We start from the raw sequence: 18,591 nt of genomic DNA on the forward strand, positions 1-18,591 counted from the left end.
GTACCTGTGGTGATAATGCCTTACCAGCCCTCCTCCAATTAGGATATTGTAAATAACCCTGTGTAGTAAGTCCTCAGTGAATATTTATGTAGTGAAAAGAAGTCAAACTTTTCATTTAAAAAAAAAAAAAACAAATATGGGGCACCTAGGTGGCTCAGTCAGTTGAATGTCCGATTCTTGATTTCAGCTCAGGTCATGATCCTCAGGGTTGTGGGATTGAGCCCTGCTTCAGGCTCCTGCTCAGCAGGGAGTCTGCTTGAGATTTTCTCGCTCTCTCAAATAAGGGGCGCCTGGGTGGCTCAGTGGGTTAAGCGTCTGACTTCAGCTCAGGTCATGATCTCAGGTCCTGGCATCAAGCCTCGAGTGGGGCTCTGTGCTTAGCGGGGAGTCTGCTTCTCCCTCTCCTTTCCCCTCTCAAAATCGTTTTTTAAAAAGTAAATCTTTAAAAAAATAAGCAAATGCCAAACCACCTCCATGTAATCAGTGTTTTTCTTCCATGCAGATCACTGTAGTTTGTATACTTTCTTAACAAAAATGACATACCATTTGTCAGTATCATAGATGGAATGCCATCTCTTATCCCCTCTATATGTATAATTGTTACCTCTTATGATTTAGGAATTGCATTAATGCTAATCTTTGAGGACTTTGTTTGTTTGGCTGGTTGGTTGTTTAGTTTGGAGTTTTTTTGGGTCATGATTCACTGAATATCAGAGTTAGAATATGCATTGAGACTGTCCATTCCAAATCTTCCATTTTATGGCCTTAAATTTCAGTCTGGCAAATTCAGAGAAAACATTCCCAGTAGGAGACTGCAGCTGGGGAGGGGGTGGTGCCAGCAGCAGCTTGTGAGGCTGTAAGGAGAAAATCAGAAGAGCTGACTCTTACTTCCTACTGGAGGAAAGGATACAGCTTTTGGTGACAAGCTGCATTCTTTAGCAGTGACTTTATTTTTCCTTTACCACAAACCAGACTTGTACTATTTCCAGCCTCAGCACATTATTTAGGCACTTACCCACTGCATTGTTTTAGTTTCTGAAAATTGTATCATATTCCCTAAATTGGGTCCAACTTTTAATGCACTGCCTTTCAAATAGACATGTTTACACTTTGATATGTTTCTGTCTTTCTTGGCTTGTATACTCCCTAAGATTAGGGCCCATTATATTTTTCACAGCATTCATCATTTTATAGATGCTTCGTAACAAACAACATATATTAAATAATTAAACATTATATATTAACAAACAACTGCTTCAGAGAGTTTTCTCATCAGAAGATCAGACGTTGCTTTTTTGTGACTGACCCTGTCTTCTCTTTGCTCTGCCTCAGTGTATTTTGTAATCCTTTGTTCCTTTTCTGTTCTCCTCCCTCCTGTGATGCTGCATTTCTTACCCTAACACACTTTAATTTTAATTCTTTTTCTTTTTTGCAAATGCTTTTTTTTTTGGCTTTTTTTTTTTTTTGCATGAAGATGTGGAGAATTAAAGCATTAAGGAGAAAGATAATGTTTAAATTGATATTTGCTTCTTTTATGAAATCCCCCTTTCACAAAATTTAAATTCACAGGGCAAGTATATGTGTCTCCTATCAACATTGAGGAAATGGTAGTTAAGATAATACATTAAAGTCGATGATGGAGATAAGTGGAAGGAGGGCAAGTCAGAGGAATCAGGAAGGATGGTGGTGCCGTTTTAGGAAGGCCTAAATATTGAGTCCCTGTGTTAGTAGGTACTTCACTTATATTTCCTTAGTTATTCCTTACAACACTCTTAAGATAGGTATTCTATTTTTCTGAAGTGGAACTTTAGGCCTGGAGGTACTGAGTAACTTGCCTAGGGTTGCATACCTGGTAAGTGCCAGAGCTGAGATTACATGAGATGTCTGTGTTCTTTCTACTGTACTTCTCTATCATTAACCTATAGTAGGCATATAAATTCTGAGTTTGAGAAAGACTGTGGAAGTAAAGAGATAGTTTGGTTTTGAATGTATTGAAGTTCCTATGAGATAGGTAGGTAGAAATTTAAGAGGCAAGCAAACTAGGTATTTTCACTTGGAATGTTGGTTATAGTTTACATTGAGTTTTCTTTTTGGTTTTATTTAATCCAAATCATTAGCAGTTTTTTCATAGCATGTTTACAAAATCCTGGTATGAATATATGACATGGATTACAGGAACATGAGTGCTTTGATATAAATCATTCAGTTATCCAGTAATGTTTATCAAATCCCTGTGAGGTACCAGATACTGTGTTTAGTAAATAGTATACATTGGTAAGCAAAATAGACACAGTCCCTGCCCTTATCAGACTTATAGTCCAGTGATGAGGAAATATAATCAAATAATCATGCAGATAATAACACCTTTTTAGCATAAGCACAAAATACCTCATGAATTATATCATAGAGGTGAGGGCAGCCAAGTGAATCACCCTTGAAGGTGCTAGCATTTATGTTAATTAGCAGTTTAGTGATTTAGATTTTCATAAACTGATTCATAGTATTTTTGTAAGCGTCCTTGTACATTGGAAATGAATAATTGGTAAACATTTTCAATAGGTATTCAAAATCTTATTTAGAGTTCACATTTGGGGGAGTGGTGAAAGTAGGTACTATTATCAGTCATTCTTTATAGAATATACCTAGCAAGACAAAAACAACTGTATAATCCCAATATTATGGCATGTACACTAACTTTATTAAGTATTTAACAATTGGCTAGGGGTTCCAGGAAATGTAAAGAAACACGAATGAAAAAAAACCTAGAGTAAATTAATGGGTGATTGTTTTTAGCTGTTAGTAGGTAAGATTTTTAATTGACCTTTTATTCATCTGCTTTATTCAGGCAAAATGAATTCTTATTGTGGATCTCAGTCTGCTGGGGAAGACAAACATGCAAATTATAACTAAATGTAAAATTACAACTATGACAAATGCTGTGAAGAAAAGTTACTTGGTGTATAAAAGCCTGTTATAGAGGAGAATGGTTAGTTAGGAAAGGTTTCTGAGATGGTAGAAGTTGAATTGAGCTCTGAAGGAAGAAAAGGCATTATTTAAGCAGAGTAGTGATTGGAGGAAAGTGTTTCACGTAGAGTACAGCAGGTACTGTGACTTCCTATAGGAGAGATCATGGCTCTAAAAAAGGAGCTGAAGGAAAACCAGTGGGGCTAGAAAGCAGTGAGTTTTTAGATCAGGAAGGAGGGCAGGTAGGTAACCAGACAATTCAGGGCTTTGGAAGTCTTATTAAGGACTTTGGCCTCCATCCTAAGAGCAGTGGGAAGCTATTGAATGAAGGGGTTTTAAGTATGTGTGAGGAGGGCATAGAATATAGAGTTGAGCCTGTTTTGAAAGGACTGCTCTAACTTCTGGATAGAGAACAAATTGAGATTTTGCTGGCTAATATTATACACTAGGGACGAAATGGGAACTTAAGAGTATTGGCAATAAATACGAAAATAAACAGATTCTGTCAGTTTTTCAGTAGAAAATTAACTCACTGGAACTTGGTGATATATTACATATGGAAGAGTAAGAGGGAGGGAAGTGCCAAGGATGTCTCTGTCTTACAGAACTCGAAAGATGGTCCTGTCATTCACTGAGATAGGGACGCCTAAAAGAGGACCAGATTTTGGAGGAGGTTCGTTCATTTTTGGACATGTTGAGTTAGAGGCACTTTAAGGACATCTGAGTTGGAACTGTCAAGTAGAGCCTGGAATTTAAAAAGGAGATTTAGACTGGAATATAAATTTTTGAATCATTTATATCGAAGTGGTAATTTTCGTTGTCAGCATGGACATAGTTATTAGGTGAAGGGTATAGGACAGGAGAAGAGGCCAGGACAAAATCTGTTGCATTAGTGATTCCAAATGCAATCACATTCTGAGAAACTGGGGATTAGGACTTCAACATAGGAATTTTAGGGGACACCATTCAGCCCAAAACAACATCTCTGTCTTAAAAGTATAGAAAAAGTATGCTAAGTCATGTTCAAAATAATAGTTCCTTCAGGGATCTTTTAAATTTTACTTTGAGAAAAGGAATAAATCACAAGTACTGTGTAACCACCATTGTCAAAACATACCTTTTTCACAAAGGAGAATTTTTTCCACTAAGAATTTCTAATGAACATGACCAAATAAACTGAAAGCAAAGAAGTCAGTGTGGGAACTATCCATCACTCTGAACGTCATCTAGATTGTTCTTCGATTTCATAGGAGGAGTCACAGCACTTAGCATATAGTTGTAATCACAGCTCTGATTTATTATGGCAAAAGAATACAAATCAAAATCAGCAAAGGAAAAAGGAGCACGAGTCCATAGGAAACAGACCCAAGCTTCCAAGAATCTTCTCATAGTGGAGTCACACAGGATACACTTAATTTCCCCAGCATTGAATTGTACCAGTATGTGTGAAGGGTTGTCTACTAGGGGAACCCAAAATACTGAGTAGGCACCCACTACCTAGGACATACCAAAATTACGGACTCCCAGGAGGGAAGCAGGTGTTCAGCATAAATCATATTGTTTACACAGTGTTTAGGTACAGTGAGCCATCAAGTAGGAAATGGTGAGAACTGTCCCAGAATCCAAATCTTTTAAAAATTGCTGTTTTTTATCCATGTCTTATCATCCATTCAATGTCTTCTAGCTGGCATTAGAAGTAAGATTCCATTTTGCCACAAACACCATTGGATCTCTAGTCTGTAAACAATAACTCACACAAGAAGCCATTTTAACAAGTATGATGGAAATTCAAATTAGGTGTATGTGTTAAACCGAATGGTGAGGCCATATCCATCTTTAAAATATTAGCAGTTCTTAGTCATTTCCTTCCCTCTATGGCTTTCAGAAAAGTTGTATGTAAATTGAAATTAGAATGTTGAGTCATTTTAAATACCTTGATGGTGCTTAGAGGGTTCCTTTGGTTTAACAAATACCAAAGAAAATACATCCATAATATGTGTAATTAAAAGATAAGGTTTTTATTTTTAATATGTATTAATGTTTCTTAAAGTAGGGCTTTCCTTTTCTGTTCTTTCTTCTCTGTACACATGAGCTGGAAGACCAAAGAAATGTAGCCTCTTATAGTACATGCTTAGAGATTATTACCTTTAAAACAATTTAAAACAATTCTTTGTTTGTAGTAGGTATGTTCAAGGATTTTGGAGACCCTTATTACCAATAGTCTTGTACCCGTTTTTCCAGTGTGACTTCATATGTGTGTCATCCTATGCCATGCTAGTCAGCTGGACTGGGACTGAGAATCAGGAGGGTAGCCTAGCCTGGAAGTGGTAATCCAAGGGTTGAAAAACACTGACCTGGCAGAGGTCATAACAGAGGTCAAAGAAATCATATTCAGGGACAAGCCAGAGATCCAGGGACAATAGCTGTTAGCTTAAAGTCTGCAAACCAGAGTCACTGATGATGGGGAGAAAACAAATGGTTAGAATAACTTGGAAATGTTGACATATTTATAAAGCTCTTTATTATCTTATGATTGCATCATCACCCTCTAAAGTGGTGCTTTTTTTTAATTAATTTATTTTTTTTTTTAATTTGAGAGAGAGAATGAAGAGAAAGAGAGCATGGGGGTGGGGGTGAGAGGGAGAAGCAGACTCCCCGCTGAGCAGCGAGCCTGATGCGGGACTCGATCCTGGGACTCCAGGATCATGACCTGAGCCGAAGGCAGTTGCTTAACCAACTGAGCCACCCAGGAGCCCCTAAAGTGGTGCTTTTATCTTTATTCAGCGATATTAAGAGACTGCTAAAGATATTAACAGTGACCATAGTAAGTAACAGCCTCCAGTCTTATAATTTTTTAGATTAAAAATCCCATGTTCTTGGATAGCAGTGTTTTAAAAACTGTGTTCCATTGATTTCTGTGATTCTGCAAACATGCCCCTGGTAGGGGGGTGGAATGGGGATCCTCATCCCTCCTAGGTCACATTCCATTCCAGCCCCATTCCACTATTGTAGCTCAGTTTTAAATATTGTAATTATAAATGAGATAGTTCTGATGCTCAAAAAACCCATTGGATTAGTAGGCCATGTTACCTTTTTACACCAGGTAAAGAAAGTGATACCAGAGAACAGAAATCCCCAAGTGAGCATAAGGAAAAACTGTCCTCTAGTAGTAGCAGAATTTGACCTCTCAACCTTAGTAAGAACTACCTGATATAACCTTCCTCAGGAGTTTCAATCAGAGGACAGACAGGAAGTTATGATAAGACTTTGGAGTTTATTTTTCTATCAGTTATAGAATCTATTTTACAGGGGCAATTTAGGATGGATTTGATATTCTTTGAAATTCTTAAATTGTAGAAGTTACGGAAATTATAAAACCTTTATCACAGATGATAAACCCTTATAGAACCATTTATGAAATATGCCTTATTTTGTGGTTTTCTTAAAATGTCATTTCAGTGTACTATTCTTCAAAGTAATGTAAATGGACACAAGCCAGATCATTTAACTTGCAGAGTCTCCTTGCTATCTGGCAACCAGGAATGCTATAGTAGAAATTACTGATTTAAAAAAAGGAGACCGGGGCGCCTGGGTGGCTCAGTCGTTAAGCGTCTGCCTTCAGCTCAGGTCATGATCCCAGGATCCTGGGATCGAGCCCCGCATCGGGCTCCCTGCTCCATGGGAAGCCTGCTTCTCCCTTTCCCACTCCTCCTGCTTGTGTTCCTTCTCTCGCTGTGTCTCTCTCTGTCAAATAAAATTTAAAAAAAATAAAATAAAAATAAAAATAAATTAAAAAAGGAGACCAAGGGGCGCCTGGGTGGCTGGGTCATTAAGTGTCTGCCTTGGACTCAGGTCATGATCCCAGGGTCCTGGGATCGAGCCCTGCATTGGGCTCCCTGCTCAGCAGGAAGCCTGCTTCTCACTCTCCCTCTCCCTCTTCCTCTCCTGCTCTCCCTGCTTGTGTTCCCTCTCTCGCTGTCTCTCTCTGTCAAATAAATAAAATCTTTAATAAATAAATAAAAGGGAGACCAAAATTCTGATTGTAATATTGTCAGTAATTACATGACTGTAGGCAGGTTTAGGCCTATAAAATGAGAGAGTTGGTCTTGGATGAATTCTAAGATTCAGTTTTGAAAACTTTCACATACCTCTGCATAGTCCAATCCATTTCTTTTTCAAAACTAAATTTTGTTTCAGTTTCAGCTTTGAGGTATAATTGACATGTAAAATTATAAATCAAATCCATTTCTTAAATATTGGGATGTTCCATAGTCATATAATAGTAGAGCTGCAATAATAGCTAACATTTAATGAACTTTAAGATTTATTTGAGAGAGTATGATGAGGTGTGGGGGAGCAGAGGGAGAGGGACAAGCAGACTTCCACGACTCTGAACCAAAATCAAGAGTCGGACACTTAACTGACTGAGCCACCCAGGCGCCCCTTAATGAGCTTTTTTCATGTGTACTTGTACCAGGGACAACACTTGCACTTCCCATTTTATTCTTACAGTCGTCCTAGTACGTTACACATGAAGAAACTGAGTCTCAGAGAGGTTAAAAAACATGGTGAGGGGGGTCTTTTTTAATATTTTATTTATTTAGAGTAGGTTCAACATGGAGCTCGAACTCACCACCCCAAGATCAAGAGCCATATGCTCTACCAACTGAGCCAGCCAGGTGCCATTTGTACAGGGTCTTAAAGCTAGTAAGTTGCAGAGTTTTTTGACTCAACCATGAAACTTCTACATTGAAAGTTTGCCTATAGTTAAAACCTTAAAGAGGTATTTAAACCAAAGATGGCAACAGTCATATATAATCATGAATGACTAAGGGGTAATATAACTTTTATATGCACTGTAAAGCCTGCTCAACAGTTATTTTTCTAGTGCATAAACTAGGGTTTTAATATACATGTTGCATGTAACAGATTCTGAATTTGAGCTACAAACTGAAAATTTTTGTATGTACAAAGCTCCTTTAAAAGGAAATATGCATTTAAAAAATGTTTATAAAGCAAAAATTGCCTGTGCTCATAGTGCTATAGATACACAGGGCTGAAAGAAGGCTTCCAAGCTGTACTAGAGAAATACAGTCAGTTTGGTACTTAACTTTTCTGGAAAAGCTAGAATTGACAGTCTTTTTTTCATTTGACTGCGCAGGTTAACTGAAGTTTCACTGTATTCTGTATAATATTCCTATTTCTCGTATAGGTAGACAACACCTACGTAGTTAAGCTGAGGCTAGAGACTGTCAGTATTGGGTGGTAGGGAGGAGGATTGGGGAAGGCTTCATTTCATGTCAACAACCTGCTGGACAAGGTATAATTTGGACCGGGGACTGCAGGGAAAGGTAGGAGGAATAGCAAGAGCAAAGGCAGTAAGATGGAAAAGCATGGAACTTAGAGGAAATAGCTAGTTTGCCTGCAACAATAGATAATAGCTCTTTGAATGCAATGTTAATAGTTGTAATACGTATACTCATTTAACTTCTTGCCACTTCAAGGTTGACTCTTCCTCATTTAAGCCTTATAGCAACCCTATAAGGTAGAATCTAATCCAGATGGGTTAAATAGCTTAAACAAGGTTACTCTGTTAAGTGGTAGAGAAGTGACCTGAGCCAAGGTTATCTGGATCCAAGAGCCACGGTGTCATCTTTCTATGTAATGTGCACTAAATGAATATTTATTTAGATACAACATAGAGTTATGATAAGCATTCACATGATGAGGTAGAAGTATGAAAGTACTTAAGTAACCATTAATGATTTGATGTTGGAAATTCAGAAGACATGAGACTTTTAACTACTGGCATTTTATTTGTACCAGAGGATATACTCTTATTTGATAAAGGATTTACTGGGTTTTGAGATTTTTAATTAAACATTTGTTCTAAATCTCAGAAAAGGGGGCGCCTGGGTGGCTCCGTCGGTTAAACGTCTGCCTTCAGCTCAGTGATCCCAGGGCCCTGGGATCGAGCCCCGCATCGGGCTCCCTGCTCAGCGGGAAGCCTGCTTCTCCCTCTCCCACTCCCCCTGCTTGTGTTCCTGCTCTCGCTGTCTCTCTCTCTGTCAAATAAATAAAGAAAATCTTAAAAAAAAAGTCTCAGAAAAGGAATATTTAAAGTACTTTCTTGAGGGTATTTATTTATTGTGTTTAAATTCAGTTAATTAACATAGTGTATTAGTTTCAGAAGTAGAGATCAGTGATTCATCAGTCTTACATAATACCAAGTGCTCATTACATCACATGCCCTCCTTAACGTCCATCACCTAGTTACCCCACCCACTTTCCCCCCTCCCCACCAGCAACATGGTGTTTGTTTCCTATGATTAAGAATCTCTTATGGTTTGGGGGCGCCTGGGTGGCTCAGTTGTTAGGTGTCTGCCTTCGGCTCGGGTCATGATCCCAGGGTCCTGGGATCGAGCCCCGCATCGGGCTCCCTGCTCCGCGGGAAGCCTGCTTCTCCCTCTCCCACTCCCCCTGCTTGTGCTCTCTCTCTCGCTGTGTCTCTCTCTGTCAAATAAATAAATAAAATCTTTAAAAAAAAAAAAAAAAATCTCTTATGGTTTGTCTCCCTCTCTGATTTTGTCTGTTTTTTCCCCTCCCTTCCCCTATGATCCTGTTTTGTTTTTTTTTTAATTTCAGAATTTTTTAATTTATTATTTTCAGTTAGCCAACATAATAGTACCTCATTAGTTTTTGATGTAGTGTTCAGCAATTCATTAGTTGCATATAACACCCAGTGCTCATCACTCTGTTTTCTTAAATTCCACATATGAGTGAGATCATATAATTGTCTTTGTCTTATTTCACTTAGCATAATACCCTCTAGTTTCATCCATGTTGCAAATGGCAAGATTTCGGTTTTTTGATGGCTGAGCAGTATTCCATTGTGTATATATAGGAATCTTTAAAGTCTAATGTTCTGCCTTTAATAAACTCTACTGTCAGAAAAGGAGTGTCTACAAATAAGGCTATTTTAAAGGGACATAGTGGCATGTTAGGAGACATTGTGGAAAAGTCTCATTTTCCTCGAATTAAATATTCAGTATCTGAGCCTAATTTATATGTATCTGAGACTTTCTCCTAAAGCTTCTCTTTGGAAAAGATACTTACCCTTGAGCCCTTATAAAGTTTCTCATTATGGGTGCTCTCAATTTTCGACTACAAAAGCCATTAGTTCAAAGCAGCTTCAGTTGATGTTCTGGATGATTATGGAGGTTATTTACATCCCCTAAAAACTTATGTTTTCCATTTGGGAGAAAGGGTGGCCTCCTCTGGCTCAGTTGTCATATCCAAATATGTATCCAAAAGCTTAAAAGGAATTTTACAAAAAGTTTATTGCAATAATACCCAGCCTTTCTTAAATAAATTTTAAGGTTGTCTGTATGGGGAAAAAAGTTTACAAATAAGAGTCTATAGTGATCAGTTTTAATGTAAATAATGGTATACTGAGACTATAAAGCTCCATTGAATACAGAATACAGCCTACAGAGAATATTGAATACAGTCCATTTTATTAATTATTATGTATTGTTCCTGATATATAAATAGATGAATTACTGTATTTGTATATCAGGAACAATATATTCATGTGGAAATACTTCAAACAACATTCCTTGTGCGTTTTTCAGTGAAGATTGTGTTTTTATCTTTTTTTTTTTTAAGATTTTTATTTATTTGAGAGAGAGAGCAAGCATGAGTTGGGGGGGGCAGAGGGAAAGGGGGAAGCAGTCTCCCCGCTGAGCAGGGACCCTATGCAGGGCTTGATCCCAGGATCCTGGGATCATGACCTGAGCTGAAGGCAGACGCTTAACCCACTGAGCCACCCAGACGCCCCTGTTTTTATATTTTAAAACTTGGTCAGGTATGCTAAAGTTAAGGCAGAGTAAAACAATCTCATACTACTGCACACTAGTCCAGCCTACCTCTCCAAGGTCACCTCTCACCCACTAAGCAAAAAAAAAAAGAAGAGACAAGGAAAACATTACCCCCAGAAAGCAGATGTTTAAAAAATAATCATTTTCTCTTTTTTAAAATTTAGGAACAAGTTCCAGTTCCGGTCTATCATCCAACACCTAGCCAGACTCGCCTAGCAACTCAGCTGACTGAAGAGGAACAAATTAGGATAGCTCAAAGAATAGGCCTTATACAACATCTGCCTAAAGGAGTTTATGACCCTGGAAGGGATGGATCAGAAAAAAAGATCCGGGAGTAAGTTTTAATAAATGTATACATGTTTCAAAGGTCTATCTCCAGAGATTTGCTTTTGAAAAATATTCTCCTGCATTTTAGAAGTTGGATATTTAATATAATCAGTTCATGCAACAGAACATATCTGAGATACAGCAGTTAAGAATTTTCATTGAAAAAAAAAAGTTAAGAAATCATGTGAATTCTGACCATTTTATATGTTGTCTGTGTCCATTTGGATGACAGTTGATGTCAGTTAAAAATATTCACCTGCATGAGTGTGCTGGTGGCCCTGTCAGCTAGGAAAGCAATTTGGCAATAGACCTTCTCAGGTCTATATCCTTTGAGACAGAGATCTATCCTAAAATGTGTATCTCACTCCAACTCCTGACACTTTATACACAAAGATATTCACCTTGGTTTTATTTAGAGGAGAACTATAGTTAAGTAGATTGTGGCATAGGAATACTCTGGTAGATTATGCAGCCATTAAAATTGAGTTTTAGTGATAATGAGGAAAATCTTATACCTATTTTTAATTTGAGGAATAATTTTATTAAGACTGAGTTGAGTATCAAATTTTACTTCTGGGAAGTTTTTGTCCTAAGAGCTCATTGTCTGAGAATCCCTAATGAGGACATTCTCCTTTTAGGTTGAGAATGGTCTTGCCAACAAAGACATAATCTAATTTACTATGTTGATGCTTGGCTATTTGAGCCATAGCACCATTTAGTGCTAGTACTTAAGATAATAACTTGTCCTGAATACTAACTTCTGAAATACTACAGCATTGGGTTGCTTCTTAAACCTGTAGAATTCAGTGAACTTGAAACTAGGGTTAATAAAGAGATCTTTAGCTACAGCAGCCCAGTAAGTAAACTGAAATTAGTGGTGGTTTTTACATAACATTTTCTCTTTTTTAAGAGAAATATATATAGTTATTATATTACTATAAACATATATAGTTATTACATATAGTTATTAAAATGAAAACTATTTTACTCCTGGGCTTACACTAAAAACTGAGTTCACATAGAGTTAATCTGATGGCTTCCTACCTGAAGCATCACATTCTTCGGGTGTCTTCTATAATAGGTAGATGTTTTGTATGCACAGTTCTAGGAATGGACTTGATCCCCATGTGGTCCATTTCTCTTTGTTCTGTTGATAGCTCTCAAACTCACGCAAATTTCCAGGGGATCGAAATAAGAGATTGTCGGTGGATTAATGCTCATTAGGAAAAAAATCAGTTTGCATGCTTTGGTGGTAGGATGACAGGCAAGCCATTTTCATGTTTAGATTAACATAGTCTTTGGAATGGGATTTTAAAGAGTATTCTAGATATATCACTTCTCTAAAACTGCTTTCTGATTTCTCTCCCTCACCCCCAACAGGTGTGTTATCTGTATGATGGACTTTGTTTATGGGGACCCGATTCGATTTCTGCCGTGCATGCACATCTATCACCTGGACTGTATAGATGACTGGTTGATGAGATCCTTCACGTGCCCCTCTTGCATGGAGCCAGTTGATGCAGCACTGCTTTCGTCCTACGAGACTAATTGAGCCAGGGTCTCTGGTCTGACTACAAGTGAACCATCATTTTTGGTGGTTTTGATCTTTTGTCACTGAGCCCAAAGAGCCAGGGATTAGGAATTAAGATCATGCACAAAAGTTTCCTAAAAATTCCTGAATGGCTGCAGATGTTGGGGAAAAAATACGTGATATTTTAGAAACTTAGGGGGAAAAGTAGGATGGTATTTTTATGTAAAGCCTTGACCCAGTGTTTAAAAATATAATTGTATTTAGATCTTGTTATGCTCCAGTACATAGGAATTGTGTAAAGTGTTACAGCAGCTGTATATGTTTAAATTGTGTGTGTTGAAGATTAGGAAAAAGATAGTGGTTGTTTTTCCTAAATGAAATAACTCTTTTACCCCCCACCCAAATTCTTTTCTGAAGTTGCTGGCATTTGGGTCAAGGTTTTATTAAAAGCTACATTTTATAACACTGGCACAAAAAAAGTAGTTTTAAGCTTGTTTGCACAGTTCTTTTTTTCCATTGGAAATGGAATTCATTGCCTTAGGTCTTTTTAAATACTGTATTATCGTTGGGGCTGGCTCTATGCTTGAAAACCAGTTTATTTATAACCTGTTATAAGTGCTATATCTGTTTGCAGTTAGGAAATGCAGAATTCAAAGTGATCTCCTAGCTTGTAAGCAAACTGAGATGCACTATCCCTTTTCTATAAAAACTGAGTTAATGTCAAAAAACAACTCTAGTAAAGTGGGGTTTACTATTACCCTTTCCCATGTGTTTTATCTAATTATTTTGGTTGTTAATATGGTAATAATTAAAAGTCAAGGTAAATTTTAAATACTAAGATTTCTGATTTATTGAGCTTGAATTATGCCACCATGCTTATGTAAAATGAAAGTGGCACCATGGTGAAACTGAGAAAAGTTGCTCAGTTGTAATAGCTTTGATTTATTCTTGTGACCTCCTTCCCTTATTGTCTTGAACCATAGCAAAAGGATACTGCATCTCTTATTATTGTAGTGCTGAGGTTATTGAAGTTATATAAAACACATCTCAGTCTCTGTTTCTTGGAAAGTCCTGCTGGCTGACAAGTCTAAGCAGGGAGAATTAAGATAAATGTATTTCATGTTTTGCACACAAATGCAGAATTTGTATAACCACATGACTTCATAGTTGTGATCTCAAAGAGGGAATTTCTCCTTTATCTTTTTCAGTGTAAGAGCACTCTGAATCTCTAAGCTTCTGAAGTGTTAGAGGTAGAGATGGTCTAGTAAAGATGTAGTTTGTAATGTTTTATCCATTTAGCATGTGTTTATTTTTCCTTATGTACTCAAAGGTGACTTATTTGTTCAACTCAATGATATTACAGCTAAGAATCCTTCATTAGCAAAAGAGAAACAATCTCAATCTAACATCAGAAATGTTTCTTATTTTATATTGAGTTGAATATTTGACTCTAACACTTTTCTACATACAAAACACAAGTATCTTGAGGGTTCTTCATAATTGCATTGTAGAGGAATTCAGTATGTCATAAATACTTCTAAAGATTTGACATTAGACTGTGGTATCCATATGTTGGTTAATTTTCTTATGAGCCCCATGATGGAAAGACTTAAATATGAATTTGAGAAAAATTGAAAATTAGATTATCAGGTTCTGTTAAATTGTTACATGTATCTTGCTTAAGTTTTCATTCATTAATTTATATCCACCCAATTACATAAAGCAAATTTGGAGGAAAACCTGAAGTTGTGCAATATTTTCAGTGATATTACTTTTTTTTATCCTTGTGTTTTCTACTTAATACATGATGTCTGTGTCATCAAGTATTATAGTCAGACTTTCCTTTTTTCTAGATTGTTAAAATAGGTAAGTGAACTTTTTTTAAAAAAATCATCTAATGTTGCTGTTAGTCTTTTTGCAAGGCTATTTCACAGAAGTTTGGTAGTAATATTGAAGGAACTAGTATTGAGCTGAAAAAAATTTTTAAGGTACTTTGTATTCTTTAATTTTGATTTCCATACACCATGTTAAGAACTATCAATTTTGGCTTTTACTACTTTAAATAAAGTTATAATACAGTTGTAAAGGGCTACAGTTAGAGTTGATTACATAAGAATATTCCCCAAATTACCTAATTCTTTAAAGTGGTATATAAATTTAATCTCTAGGTCTATAAACTTTTTGGGAAGGTTTTTTTCTGGTGTGGTATTTAATACCATCTAATCATAAATTTAGAAGCTTGATAGCTTCAAATTTTCTGAAGCCAAATAATAGGTGCAACTTTTAGATTTGGGCAAGATGTGTTCAAAGGTGGCTGTAGGATTTGAAATACTTGAAAAGCCTGACCAGGAAAAAGTAAAAGAATCTTTTAAGTGTAAACCCAACAAGTTGAAATACTTCTCACAAAAACCCTTTCAATTCTGAGTTTTTGGGGTTTTTTTTTTTTTTAAGATTTTTTAGTTATTTGACAGAGAGAGACACAGCGAGAGAGGGAACACAAGCAGGGGGAGTGGGAGAGAGAGAAGCAGGCTTCCCACCGAGCAGGGAGTCCGATGTGGGGCTCGATCCCAGGACCCTGAGATCATGACCTGAGCCAAAGGCAGGCGCTTAACGACTGAGCCACCCAGGCGCCCCCTCTGAGTGTTCTTTATAGGGAATTTCTTAAACCAGGAGAAGATTGCCCCTACTGTTAGTGTCCCCTGCGTAATATAAGCCAATATGATTTTATAGAATACAGTGAGCATTGTGTTAAAACATTCTTTGCATACAAAGCTTCGTCATAAGTAAAGATGCATTTTTAAAAAAGCAGACCTGCGTGTGTACTTCTGAGACTGAAATGGTAAACAGTAATGAAGGTAAGTTTCTTTGGCATGATTCAGAAATGTAGGCAGTTCGGTGGTTACCTCTGCTTAAAGGCATTGCCTAGCAGTTTCTCAGAGCCAACTGACGTTACACTTGCAGCCACTGTAGTAACCTCAAGTAATTTTGTAAGCCTTTAATTTTGAAACTGTGGACATAAAAGTTGGATTGGTTAGTAGTATCTCCTCAAGTACTTTTAAATTTACTCACTGAAAGTAAAGATCAGCTACTCTTTTCCTGGATGGGAGAAAGTCAGAGAAGATAGTTTATAATCCCTCCTTCTGTACCCTCTATGCAGCTCCTCTGCGCTAATCTTACACTCAACGACACTTCCCTAAGACACAGGCCATTCTGGATGTCTCCATCATGGGAAGTATGGGCATAAGAGCCATCAGTGTCCTGAGCTGTCTCTTCCTATGTTATATTAACCCTTTGGGGACTTAGTTGAATTCCTTCTAATTTCTTCCCTCTAAGTCTCAGTTCCTAAATATTTGGCCATTGAGGTCTCGTTTCCGTCAATTTCATGCCTCTTCTATTCATGAAGGCTGTGTTCCTGCTCCCTTCAGAAATGAATCCATAAGTATAGGCTAGTCTGCCCGTTTAAAGATTGGATCTACCCATTCATCTCTTTAAATACATTTTTTTCCTTAAAGGTGTACACAAAACCTAGGTGCTTATTAATAAATGCTTGTTAAAGTATAGAGTAAAAATGTCCAACTATTAAATTTTCATTGTTGCATTGAATGTAATTACTGATTGACCTACTATTAAATGAGATTTTCCTGAGAGCCATTAAAAATGGTCTCTGAAAAAATTTTTTTCTCAGTTCTGTAGGTGAAAACATGTATTTGCCTATGGTTAGTCAGTGGTTTAATGCTCACAATTCAGATTTATGGCTTTCATGTGTGGTAATTCAGGTGAAACAAGGATTTAATGGAGTAACTGTAAATGTTTGATTGTATAATATAAATATCTTAAAATAGTACTTTTTCTAAGTGGTTTGAAAGATATAGTAAGTTAATTTTATGTATTTAGGGAAAGTTAACTGGGCTGTTTATTAGCTCAGCACATTAAGTATTTTTACTAGAGAAAAAGAACCTCTTTTTTTAAGCTCCTGGGAGTTACATTACAACACATTAAGGTTTATATTAAAATGACATACAGATGTTAATAAATGGGCGAGGCACATGTATTTGGCAATATTAACTTAATACATACTTTGTAATTTGTTTTCTGAGAGCCTGTGGGTCTCAAAAAACATCCCACAAAAATGATTAGCCCACTTAATTCTACCCAGTCCTTTTATAAATTATATAGTGGTAGTTTAAAAAATAACAGCACGACTGGGTGCTCATTGATTATTCAGAGGTTGATTTTCCAGATACGAATATCCAGACTTTGCTTTTCCATTTTACCTTTTGCTATTTCCTTGCTTTTTAGCATGGAAACAAAATCCACAAGTCCCTTTACAACCCATTTCCTGATCCATAAAATTTTTGTTAGGGGCTTCAGCAAAACTGTACAAAAGGGATTTGGATTTATCTGCATGTTTTAATTGTCCACATTGTTCTTGTTTGCTTTATCACTCTGAGCAATAGGCATTAGCTCAGGACAACGGCTGGATCCATCTGATAAATGTTGCTGACAGACTAAAACCATTTACTGTTTTCATAAAGTTTTCAAGGCAACTTTAGGAGAGATAACTGTCCTTTACATTTTTTTTAAGTTTCTGTCCACTGGAAGATTTAGTCATCTTTGGATGCCTCCACAGAAAGTTTGTTTTTGTCTGCGTATGAATGAAGCAGCATTATCAATAAGGTATAGACTTTAAGCATCTAAAACTAATAGTGATCAAAGGAGGAGCAACACCTGTATGGTTCGGATCCCTTCTATAACATCAGTGCTTGTAAGCTCCAAATTTCTTGTCCCTGAGAAAAAGAAGTTGAAAAAGGTAACTGAGGGTTTGCCTCAAGAGTCTGGTCCTAGTGGTGAATGCTGAATGCTTATAAGATTTGGTTGGCTTTGCAAAAGTAATGAGCCCAGCTTTTCTCGGGGAGGCCTCATAAGAGTTCACCCTGTCATTTAGGATCTAAAAGCAAGTCTTAAACATTGTGTGAATTGGGAAGCCTGGATTATGCTATCAAAAAGACATTGAGATTCGCCTCCAGCACCCTCTATTCTAGAGGTGTGGAAATAGGCTACATTTTGCCAATTCCAGAACCATGCCACACAGACAGAAATGCTCCATGTGTTCCAAGCCAAGGATTTTTGGTGTTTGAGCTATTAGCCAGTAACTTTTCCATCCTTAATAGTGAGTGGCCCAGAGGTCAATATAAGTCAGATCCAACTTTAACCTGATAATTTTACGGTTTGACCAGCAGTTTAGCAAAGGATGGGCTTTAGAATTCAGCTGCCTGGCTTTAAATCTTTCTGCTGCATAATAGCTGTGTGATCTTAGGCAAGTTATTTAACCTGTGTCTCAGTTTTCTCATCTGTAATAGTCCCTACTTCATAGGATGGTTATGAGAATTACATACATGTAAAATGCTTAGACTAGCAAGAGGTAAATAGTGAGCACTTAACATTAGCTATTTTTCCACCCAAAGCATATGGTATGTGGTGTTCTGAACGATTTGCTAATGATGTGTCGAAAAAATCCAATCCAGTTATTTGTGAGGTGTTAGCTGTGATGTGTCTGATTAAACTTGAATGTCAGCTTTTAGAAGTCCAAAGGAACGTTTAGTAATTGTCTTCCCAAAAGAAGGGCTCTGTTATATTTTGTCACTTAACAGTTGGTTTTATATAGTAGAAACAATTCATACATTCCTCATTTAGAAATGGATTTTTCAAGCCCCGAAATGAGGTTCCTTGTTTATGGACTTAACCTGTTGGGCAGTGATGGACTTTGCACTAGATTTCAAAAGAGCTAATGCTAACCAAAGCAAAAAGGCATTTTCCAGCCTTGGAAAACTGCATCTGAGGTGTGTATGAGAAGTTCCCATTTTGCTTGGTTTTCAGAATCTAAGCACC

General features: G+C 37.0%; 1 protein-coding gene across 1 annotated transcript in view; it reads left to right on the forward strand.

Annotated features, from left to right (window-relative positions):
• The window catches only part of RNF11 (ring finger protein 11), a 37,241-nt gene extending 23,682 nt beyond the window's left edge, over nucleotides 1–13,559 (forward strand). The window contains exons 2-3 of the mRNA XM_021684285.1: nucleotides 11,009–11,178; nucleotides 12,552–13,559. Coding sequence (XP_021539960.1) covers nucleotides 11,009–11,178; nucleotides 12,552–12,723 — 342 coding nt within the window. The 3' untranslated portion in view covers nucleotides 12,724–13,559. The remainder of the gene's footprint in view (nucleotides 1–11,008; nucleotides 11,179–12,551) is intronic.
• Nucleotides 13,560–18,591: the final 5,032 nt, after the last annotated feature.

This window comes from Neomonachus schauinslandi, chromosome 4 (assembly GCF_002201575.2).
Source record: "Neomonachus schauinslandi chromosome 4, ASM220157v2, whole genome shotgun sequence".
Lineage (NCBI taxonomy): Eukaryota > Metazoa > Chordata > Mammalia > Carnivora > Phocidae > Neomonachus > Neomonachus schauinslandi.